This window comes from Podarcis muralis, chromosome 12 (assembly GCF_964188315.1).
Source record: "Podarcis muralis chromosome 12, rPodMur119.hap1.1, whole genome shotgun sequence".
Lineage (NCBI taxonomy): Eukaryota > Metazoa > Chordata > Lepidosauria > Squamata > Lacertidae > Podarcis > Podarcis muralis.
Window position 1 is genome coordinate 5061128 of NC_135666.1, and position 11213 is coordinate 5072340.

The following is an 11213-nucleotide window of genomic DNA, read 5'->3' on the forward strand; positions in this document are numbered from 1 at the left end:
CGTCCTATGGAGCGAATGCAGGCTTTCGCTGAAGCCTGGCGAGTGAGAGGGGTCAGTGCGCACCGACCCCTCTCGCTCTCCAGGCTTCAGGAAGCTATCCGCTAGCCGTGGGAGACCCAGCTCTCCCACGGCTAGCGGAGCGCTGCATTAATCCCGAAGCTTGGGGCGTGCGGAGCTCAGCGCACCCCAAGCTTCTGGGTGCCGGCAAGGTCTCCGCTAGCCGTGGGAGAGCCCCGCAACGTCGCGCGGCTCTCCCAGGGCTAGCGGACCACTGCGCTAATCCCGAAGTTTGGGGCGTGCGGAGCTCAGCGCGCCCCAAGCTTCTGGGTGCTGGCAAGGTCTCCGCTAGCAGTGGGAGAGCCCCGCAACGTCGCGCGGCTCTCCCAGGGCTAGCGGAGCACTGCGCTAATCCCGAAGCTTGGGGCATGTGGAGCTCAGCGCGCCCCAAGCTTCTGGGTGCCGGCAAGGTCTCCGCTAGCCGTGGGAGAGCCCCGCGATGTCGCGCGGCTCTCCCACGGCTAGTGGACCGCTGCGCTAATCCCGAAGTTTGGGGCGTGCGGAGCTCAGCGCGCCCCAAGCTTCTGGGTGCCGGCAAAGTCTCCGCTAGCCGTGGGAGAGCCGCGCGGCTCTCCCAGGGCTAGCGGAGCACTGAGCTAATCCCGAAGCTTGGAGCGTGCGGAGCTCAGCGCGCCCCAAACTTCTGGGTGCCGGCAAGGTCTCCGCTAGCCGTGGGAGAGCCCCGCGACGTCGCGCAGCTCTCCCACGGCTAGCGGACCGCTGCGCTAATCCCGAAGCTTGGGGCGTGCGGAGCTCAGCGCGCCCCAAGCTTCTGGGTGCCGGCAAGGTCTCCGCTAGCCGTGGGAGAGCCCCGTGATGTCGCGCGGCTCTCCCACGGCTAGTGGACCGCTGCGCTAATCCCGAAGCTTGGGGCGTGCGGAGCTCAGCGCGCCCCAAGCTTCTGGGTGCCGGCAAAGTCTCCGCTAGCCGTCTAGCGGAGACCTTGCCGGCGCCCAGAAGCTTGGGGCGCGCTGAGCTCCGCACGCCCCAAGCTTCGGGATTAGCGCTCCACTAGCCGTGTCTAGGCTGCGGATAGCAGCCTGCTTCCCGGAGCGTCGGGCGCCCTGAAAGCAGAGCGCCCGGCGCTTCGGGAACACATCCGCAGCGTGGGGACCCTTGCAGGAGTTCCCCAAAAGGCTCCCCACGCTGCGGATAGCAGCCTGCTGCCCGGCGGGTGGGGCGCCCTGAAGCAGAGCGCCCCTCACGCCGGGCAGACATCCGCAGCGTGGGGACCCTTGCAGGAGTTCCCCACAAGGCTCCCCACGCTGCGGATAGCAGCCTGCTGCCCGGCAGGTGGGGCGCCCTGAAGCAGAGCGCCCCTCGCACCGGGCAGACATCCGCAGCGTGGGGACCCTTGCAGGAGTTCCCCACAAGGCTCCCCATGCTGCGGATAGCAGCCTGCTGCCCGGCGGGTGGGGCGCCCTGAAGCAGAGCGCCCCTTGCGCCGGGCAGACATCCGCAGCGTGGGGACCCTTGCAGGAGTTCCCCACAAGGCTCCCCACGCTGTGGATAGCAGCCTGCCGCCCGGCGCGAGGGGCGCCCTGCAGCAGAGCGCCCCTCGCGCCAGGCAGACACCTGCAGCGTGGGGACCCTTGCAGGAGTTCCCCACAAGGCTCCCCACGCTGTGGATAGCAGCCTGCCGCCCGGCGCGAGGGGCGCCCTGCAGCAGAGCGCCCCGCGCGCCAGGCAGACATCAGCCAGCCCCACAAGCTCGGGGGACAGCAGGGAGGCGCAGCGCCACTATCCCGCTGTTCCTCGACCTGGTTCGGTTTCCCTGACCTGCTTTTGGGGGGGAAATAAAGGGAATTTTTTCCCCCTTTATTTCCCCCCCAAAAAACTACGTGCGTCCTATGGTCCAGTGCGTCCAATCGTGCGAAAAATACGGTATATATCCTCACCTCACACCAAAATAATCTTATCATCGGGCAGCCAATCATCATATGTACTAAGTTCGCATTTTTACTTCCACATCTCCAGCAGTTGTTTGCATTTGTTATTTTCTTCTGCTAAAGTTTTGATGGCGTCCAATGGACTCTGAGTATTATTTTCTGCTGAATAAGTCTTAAGTCTTAGATCTATAGAAGCTATTTCTGTTGATTTTATACATGACTCCCATATATCACTTGTTATCTGCACCCCCAACTCATATTCTAAATCTTGTTGTGACATTTCCCGCTTCCAAAGCATCAGCTCAGGAGATGCATTAACTAATCCAAGAGATTTCCAGGCGATTGCTAAACCGCTTGCAAGCTCACAAGCAATTTCTTTTTTTTAAAAAAATAATTTTTATTCATTTTCCAAACAAGTTTTATACAGTCAACAAATTATTTTACACTCATGCTTCAATTTTTGACTTCCCTCAGTTTCTCTGTCAATCTTTCAAAAAATTTCTATTTATTGACGCATTTCTAAACATGATATTGCCTTTCCCCACTCCTTTTCCTCTTACTCTCTTTTTTGCAGTATTTCTTACTATTTCACAGGGTCTCTTCAAAACCAACAAGCGTTGTCTGCGCATCACATATATTTTTCAGATATTCTGTAAATTTCCCCCAGTCCTCGATAAACTTTTGGTCTTTCTGGTATCAAATCTTCCCAGTTAATTTGTCCAATTCTGCATATTCGGTCAATTTCCTTCTCCATTCTTCCACTGTTGGAATTTCTTCCTGTTTCCATCTTTGGGCCAGAAGTAACCTTGCGGCAGTCACTGCATACTGAAACAGTTTACAATCTCTCTTATTGATTTCGTTTCCTACCATTCCTAATAGAAAGGCTTCTGGTTTTTTAACGAACGTATATTTCAACATCTTTTTCAGTTCATTGTATATCATTTCCGAGAAGTCTTTCACCTTTTTGCACTCCCACCACATATGATAGGAAGTACCTTCTTTTTCCTTTACATTTCCAACACTTATTGCAGGTTTTATACATTTTGGCCAGTTTAACTGGTGTTATATACCATCTGTAAAACATTTTCATTACATTTTCTTTCAACGCAGTACATGCCGTAAATTTTAGCCTTTCATTCCATAATTTCATCCAATCGTCATACTGTATATTGTAACCAAAGTCTCTTGCCGCTCACAAGCGATTTCAACTCCTCTGTACGCCCCGAGATGGACGGCATCGTGGTTTTGAGGTGCACTCCCAACCCGTAAAACTTTGTTCTGTTCTTGGACCCTCCAGGAGAATACCAGAGCGAGGACGGACAAATCATTATTGACGAAGAGGAGTTCATGTTGATTATGAAGATGAAGGACCTGAAGAAACAGTACCGGGTGGATTACGAGGAGCTGCGGAACCTCCGGTCGGAGGTCCAGTATTGCCAGCACCTGGTGGACCAGTGTCGCAACAGGCTGGTCTCAGGTACTGCCGGTGGGCAAAGGGCCTGGCATCCGCGTTGAAGCCCGGCGTGCGCTGAGCATGCGCTAAGCCATAGCACATGGCCTGCGTTGGTCTTGCTGGGCAGAAGTACAGGAAATCCATATGTTGCTGGTCTCATAGCAGGCTTCCTCAGGTCAAAAATACTGTATTTTCTTCTCTATAAGACTCACTTTTCCCCTCCTAAAAAGTAAGGGGAAATGTGTGTGCGTCTTATGGAGCGAATGCAGGCTGCGCAGCTATCCCAGGAGCCAGAACAGCAAGAGGGATCGCTGCTTTCACTGTGCAGCGATCCCTCTTGCTGTTCTGGCTTCTGAGATTCAGAATATTTTTTTCCTTGTTTTCCTCCTCCAAAAACTAGGTGCGTTTTATGGTCTGGTGCGTCTTATAGAGCAAAAAATACGGTATCTGGAACAACCAGAAGGCTTTAGCTGGTTGGAGGGCTGCGTTCAGCGCCCCCAGCCATCTTCAGAGGCTTGGAATAAGGCAGAGACAGAGGACCCCAAACCGGAAGGGCCTGAAAATACTCTGGGGGAACAGATGAAACGTTCCAGATTCTTGAAAGAAATTATGATAGCAACAGGCTGAAATTAGAATCACAGTGCCCTTAGTACGCACAGGTCCCGCTTACTGAACACAATGCATTCCCAAGAAATCATTTGTTAGGAGAGTGTTCGCACAACAAGTCCACAATTTCCATTATTTCCTAAGGGGACATTTCTAATGCAGAATTTGTCCACTCCCGACCCGCTCCATGGTTTCTTCCTGAAATCACTGCAGCCTATCAGTAAAAGAGAGGCAAAATTTAAAAACTGATTTGCCTGACCTCTCCTCCCTCATTTGTCAGATTTTTCGGCTCTTCAATTCATCTGCTCTTGTTCCCAGTACGTTTCTGAGCACAATTCAAAGTGTTGGTGCTGACTTTTAAAGCCCTAAACGGCCTCGGCCCAGTAGACCTGAAGGAGCGTCTCCACCCCCATCGTTCAGCCCACTGCAGATCCAGCTCCGAGAGCCTTCTCGGTGGTGGCACCCTCCCTGTGGAACTCCCTCCCACCAGATGTCAAAGAGAAAAACAACTACCAGACTTTTAGAAGACATCTGAAGGCAGCCCTGTTTAGGGAAGCTTTTAATGTTTAATAGATTGTTGTATTTTAATATTCTCTTGGAAGCCACCCAGAGTGGCTGGGGAAACCCAGCCAGATGGGCGGGGTATAAATAATAAATTATTATTATTATTATTAAATTATTATTCCTGCTTTCTGCCTGAAAGCGGCTGCCACTGACCAGCAAAGCACAAAAAAAGGAAGTCGACTGTTTAGATAAGTGAATCTGCAGAGCGTAGTGAGGTTTGGGCGTAATTATTTAAGTGCAGATAAGTGAATTTTCAGAGAACAAGCATGCAGATGGTGTGACCTTCGTGTTTTGACTGAAGGTTACAGGCGGGCAAAATGGACTTGGTTGTTCAAATGCAATTTGAAAAATACACAAAGAAAAACAAAATGCATACAATATATATGATATAGGAGATAACTGACCATATGTCCACCTCCTTCCAGAATTCGAAATCTGGTACAATGAGTCATTCCTCATCCCAGAGGAGGTCCAGGAAGCCTTAAGGCCTGGAGGAGCCATAAGGCTGGGAATGATCCCAATTAACAGAGTCCTAACCCTGGTAAGTAAAGCTGAGATGCATACCTCGGCCTTCCTCGCCCTGTTTCACTCATCAGCTGCTAAGCGCTAATCAGCTGTTGGCACCCAAGAGCTAATCCACACCAGCAACTGCCAAGTTGTTGCAGACCCAGAAAACCCCCAATATCTCTTGCAAGAATCCCTGTGCCCTTAGGAGGGGGAGAAAAGGGATGTGCTTGTGTGTGTGTGTGTATCACACAATGCACAGTGCAAGATTAATTGAAGGGAAGATGGCCTTTCCTATCTTCTGAAGGACACACCATGATTTATAAGAGGGAAAAGGGAGGTCTTTCCCGATTCCTCCCTCCACAACACACTGCTTGGTGTTGCAACGATACGATACGATAATCTTTATTGTCATTGTCCCATACAGAACAACGAAATTGAAAAAAAATATACATCAGACATTCAAAAACCTACAACCTTGCTATCCCAGCCTGGTTGACCCCCTAAAAACTCTGAGACCCCATAATATGCTCCCACAGAGTCTACCTTAAAGGTAAAGGGACCCCTGAGCATTAGGTCCAATCATGGCCGACTCTGGGTTTGCGGTGCTCATCTCACTTTATTGGCCGAGGGAGCCGGCATACAGCTTCCGGGTCATGTGGCCAGCAGGACTAAGCCGCTTCTGGCGAACCAGAGCAGCCCATGAAAAACGCTGTTTACTTTCCCACTGGAGTGGTACCTATTGATCTACTTGCACTTTGACGTGCTTTCGAACTGCTAGGTTGGCAGGAGCAGGGATCGAGCAACGGGAACTCACCCCGTCGCGGGGATCCGAACCTTCTGATCAGCAAGTCCTGGGCTCTGTGGTTTAACCCACAGCGCCACCCACGTCCCTACCTTACGCTGCGTTTAAAACAAAATTGCATTTGGATAGAAACTGTTTCTCAGGCGGCTAGTCCTAGTCTTCTCAGGGCTCCCTGCATCTCTTTGACCATGCCTTCTCTTCCTCTGGCGTTAGAGATATTTGGCGCATGCGTCAGCCAGGTAGACCGGCTTTGCTTCCCACTTCTCCCCTGGGGGGGGGGCAGTGCACCATTTTGTGGTGTGTTCCCCCTCCCAGTGCCAAAATGTCTCGGGCCAGCCCTGCTTCCCATCATCCGGTAGGTCAAATTAGCTGTGTACGTTGACGAAGCCCCACCGTTTCATTCTTGGCTTTTGCATTCCTCTCTTCTTCTCCTCCTTCTTCCAGGATGAAGACGAACAGGAGAGGTTTGAGCGGATGCAGCAGGAAGTGCTGCCATTCTGCCCGGATTCTGTCTCCTTCTACAATGCCAAAGCAAAGGTGGACCGGAAGGTAAAACTGTGAAGCTCTAGGTTCCTTTGGTTCTATATCAGATGCTGAAGGGAATCAGGAGATGGCCGTGATCTTTTTAGCTCCTCTTTCTGAGTTTTCCAGAGGCATCTAGCTGGGGCTAATATTTTACAATGTCACGGTCCGGTTCATGGGCGATCGAAGTCCTGGCAGGGGACGTCAGGACCGGGGGCAAGATGGGAGCAGGAACGGGGGTCCAGAAGCCAGGAATCAGGAAGCCAAGAGTCCGAGGTTCAGAAAGCAAGGAGTCAAGGGTCCGAGGATCAAGAAGCAGGGGGTCAAGAAGCCGAGGTTCAAGGTTCAGGAAGCAAGAAGCCAAACGCAGCAAGGCAGGAAGCGTGTTGCTGTGGCAAAGAGCCGAAGGGAAATGCTGACCTTATATCCCTTCCTGGCTGTTGCCACCAGGTGCTGTGAGTTACCAAGTGGCCTCACCTGTGTGGCCGCACCTTGCCTCTCCAGAACAAACTTAGGAAGGCCCCAGTCCTGCAAAGTCCTATTGGTCACAGGGCCTGGCTCCTGCATGCAAACCTGACATACAACAGATGGACCCTTGGTCTGATCCAGCTGGGCATCTCTTGTATCTGTGATGGCCTGGGATTCCGATTCTGAGAGCGAACCGGAGGAATCCCAGCCGGCACAGGAGTCCCCGCCTCCAGGGCCGGCTGAACTGGGGCAAGGCCTAGATTCTGAGGAGCCTGCACCTGTGCCAGATCCTCAGGAGCAGGCACCAGGTGAACCCATTCTGGCCCCAGAGGTGCTTGAGGACTCAGTGTCTACAGGTGAGCTTCCCCCGGGACCCAGTAACCCTTCGGCCTCTCCTGAACTGCAGAGACTTAGGGCAGAGAGGCGAAGGGAACTGGTTTCTCCCAGGAGGAGTGCTCGCCTTAAGGCCAGGAGAGGCGGGGCTCCTGGGGGCCGGGACCGCCCCTGGCCTTAGAGAAGATAAAGGCCAGTCAGCCTGGTCCCAGGTTGCAGGAGCAACGTCGTCATTGAAGAGCTGTTTCGGCCAGCATCCAGTCCTGTTCCTCCAGTGTTCCTGTTCCCCGCCCGGCTTCCTGCTTCTGATCTTCGAGTGTTTCTGTCCCCGCCCGGCTCCGTTTCGGACCTCACCTCGCACTTTGTGGACTATCTCCAGGCTAGTGACTCAGGACTGAACTTTGACTACGGTAACAGTAACCTTTCCCCTGGGACCAGCACAGTATCCTTTGCTTTCCAGGGAATAAGAGCTTCTGGGTTTTCCTTGGGGCATCCATCCTTGGGGCAGGAATTTCGACTGCTGTGAGACCGGATGGACCTTTGGCCTGATTCATCAGCCAGCCTCTTCTTATCATCCCCTTAATGCCCTGTAACGAATCAAAGTTGGTGCCTGCGTTGATCTTACAGAAGTAAAATCAACAAAACGATGTCTCTTATTAGACCCCAGCAGGAACAGAAAGGCATTTAAAAGTTTTGTATTTCGTAGAACCTTTTGCCCCACAAATAACGAGCAACCGGTGTGTAAAAAGGTGGGGCGAGTTCTTGGGTGTTCACCTTCCGTTTTGGCCTCATCCGGTTGTGCAGACAAAAGCTGATCAGTCGCTGCTGGTTAGAATCCAGAGGGCGGGATGTTGCTGCTGGCTCTCAGCTTGCAAAACAGAGAACTGTCCCAGTATGTGATGGCCTGGGACTGGGGCTCGGACTCAGAGCCAGAGGAGTCTCAGTCTGCACCGGATCCTTTGCCTCAGGCGGCATCTGAACCGAGTCTGGGGCCGGATCCTGAAGAGCCCCAGTCTGCACAGGTTCCCCTGCAACAAGCACCAGCTGGGCCGAGTCAGGGGCCTGAGCCTGCCCTGGCTCCAGATGTGGGGATGACCTCATTGCCTTCAGCTGGGCCATCACTTACAGCTGCTCCACTACCGGTTGGGTCAGGGGAGGCTGAGGCAGCCTCTGGGTCTAGTAACCCACTGGTGTCTCCTGAGCTGCAGAGACTGAGGTCTGAGAGAAGGAGAGACCTGAGTACAGTAGTACCTGGGGTTACATATGCTTCAGGTTACAGACTCCGCTAACCCAGAAATAGTACCTCGGGTTAAGAACTTTGAACTTTCAGGATGAGAACAGAAATAGTGCTCCGGCAGCGTGGCAGCAGCAGGAGGCCCCATTAGCTAAAGTGGTGCTTCAGGTTAAGAACAGTTTCAGGTTAAGAACGGACCTCTGGAACGAATAAAGTACTTAACCCGAGGTACCACTGTACTCGCAGGAGGAGTGCTCACCTTCGGGCGAAACAGGGAGGTGAGTCACTGGGGGATCAGGACCAGCCGCTACCCACGTCAGAGATAAAAGGCTGTCGGACCCCGCCCCAGGTTGCGGGAGCAACATTGCTGTATGCTAGACCCTGCCTGAGATCCTGCACCTGTCCTTGCCTGGTCTCCTGCCTGGACTGACTCCCAGACTCCCAGCAGAACCTTCGGATTCTGGTCCGGTCCTGGACTGTGTTTCAGGGGTTACCCCCGGGCCCAGCCCAGTAATTCCAGCAGGATGTTAACACGGCGCAGGCCTCCCCCCTCGTTCACCTGAAATATGGTCCATCGAAAGTGGCAAGCGCTTTGCTAGAATAGTAAGCAGACAAGCCAGAGAGTGATGATTGGACAACGGAACCTACAATAATTCTGTCATACGCGACACTGCAGCTTAATTGGCAGCCTTTTGCCTGCAGAAATAGGCCAGGATGAGACCGAAAACGGACGCAGAGGAGCTCGTTCTGCATTTCAGCACTCTATAAATACTCACTTGGTCTCATAGAATCATAGAGTTGGAATAGACCACAAGGGCCATCGAGTCCAACCCTCTGCCAAGCAGGAAACACCATCGGAGCACTCCTGACATATGGTTGTCAAGCCTCTGCTTAAAGACCTCCAAAGAAGGAGACTCCACCACACTCCTTGGCAGCAAATTCCACTGTCAAACAGCTCTTACTGTCAGGAAGTTCTTCCTAATGTTTCGGTGGAATCTTCTTTCTTGTAGTTTGGATCCATTGCTCCGTGTCCGCTTCTCTGGAGCAGCAGAAAACAACCTTTCTCCCTCCTCTATGTGACATCCTTTTATATATTTGAACATGGCTATCATATCACCCCTTAACCTCCTCTTCTCCAGGCTAAACATGCCCAGCTCCCTTAGCCGTTCCTCATGGAAGAGGCCTGCAAAAAGTTCGTGCTTGTTTGAACTATTGGTTTGACCTAATGCTGAATCTATTTTTGCAGCTTACGTCAAGGTTAGGGGTGGGGGAAGTTTGAGTATTGAAAGGGATGGGGAGAAAAAGCCTAGGAGGAACAGAACAGAGTGGGAATTTTGAGCACCCGAACACCCCATCCAAAATTACTGGACACCTCCCAGGCCTTGACAAGAAACCTTCTAAAACCCCACATGGGCTGGAGGCTTAAATAGAATTTGTTTTAACTGAAAGCCAAGATTATCAGGGCTCTGAAAAGCCACTTCTGGCTGGCAAGATCTTAAAGGTAAAGGGACCCCTGACCATTAGGTCCAGTCGTGGCCGACTCTGGGGTTGCGGCACTCATCTCGCTTTATTGGCCGAGGGAGCAGATGTCCGGGTCATGTGGCCAGCATGACTAAGCCGCTTCTGGCAAACCAGAGCAGCGCATGGAAACGCCGTTTACTTTCCTGCCGGAGTGGTACCTATTTATCTACTTGCACTTTGACGTGCTTTCGAACTGCTAGGTTGGCAGGAGCAGGGACCGAGCAACGGGAGCTCACCCCGTCACGGGGATTCAAACCGCCAACCTTCTGATCAGCAAGCCCTAGTCTCTGTGGTTTAACCCACAGCTCCATCTTGCATCCCTCTTATTTTGAGACATATTTTTTTTGCACCCCACCCCCAAGAATGCCAGGAATAACAGCCCCATCTCTTTCTCTGTTTGAAAGCACAAATACGCTGGAGCCATGTCTACCCTTGAGCAAATGCGGAAGAAGCCTGGATCCGTCCAAGCAGCAGTGAAGAACAAGCCCCCTTCCGTCCTCAGCATCGTGTAGCGGAGAACGCGCTGGGTCTTATTTCTTACAGGTGGAACTAAAGAAATGGACCTCTGAGCACGTCAAAATATGTTTTGTCTTTTGGAATAGGCAGAGAGTATAACAGACATCTAGGGAATCTACATTGTTAATAACACTTGTACATTTCACCATATGGTATTCACAGAGATTGGTAATAAATTAGTGAGAGAAAACGTATAAACTTTGCTGAAAGTGTCGGAAAAAGACCCTGCTGAGGGAGGTGCAAATGAAGATTTGTTGGTGGTAGGAAAGGCTCTCAGGCTAGCGTCCCACTGATTCTCTCCCCACAAAAGCAAAACAGGACTGTAAGGCTTCCTCGATAATTTGGATGTTCTTATAGGTAATGCAATGACTCCAGAATCCAATAATAATAATAATAATAATAATAATTTTTATTTATACCCCACCCTCCCTAGCCAGAGCCAGGCTCAGGGCGGCTAACACCAATAATAGGGGGAAAAGAGAGGGATGGGGGGGAAAGCAATTTAAAATACAGGTTAAAATGCAATTTAAAATGCAGCCTCATTTTAAAATAGCTCATAAGGGGAGGGAAACATAAGGGTCAGACCGAGCCCAAACCAAAGGCGAGGCGGAACAGCTCTGTCTTGCAGGCCCTGCGGAAAGATGTCAAGTCCCCAATGTCAATGAGAAGGGGATGCTGGGAGTTGTAGTTGGGGAAGGCTGAGCTAGGAAACTTCCCCTCCTTATCCTGTTGCTGATGGGG

The 11213-nt window shown here is 51.9% G+C and overlaps 1 protein-coding gene across 1 annotated transcript in view; it reads left to right on the forward strand.

Moving 5' to 3' along the window:
* Positions 1 to 10692, forward strand: part of KIF9 (kinesin family member 9) — a 40045-nt gene extending 29353 nt beyond the window's left edge. The window contains exons 18-21 of the mRNA XM_077936666.1: positions 3244 to 3423; positions 4995 to 5110; positions 6323 to 6427; positions 10361 to 10692. Coding sequence (XP_077792792.1) covers positions 3244 to 3423; positions 4995 to 5110; positions 6323 to 6427; positions 10361 to 10468 — 509 coding nt within the window. The 3' untranslated portion in view covers positions 10469 to 10692. The remainder of the gene's footprint in view (positions 1 to 3243; positions 3424 to 4994; positions 5111 to 6322; positions 6428 to 10360) is intronic.
* Positions 10693 to 11213: the final 521 nt, after the last annotated feature.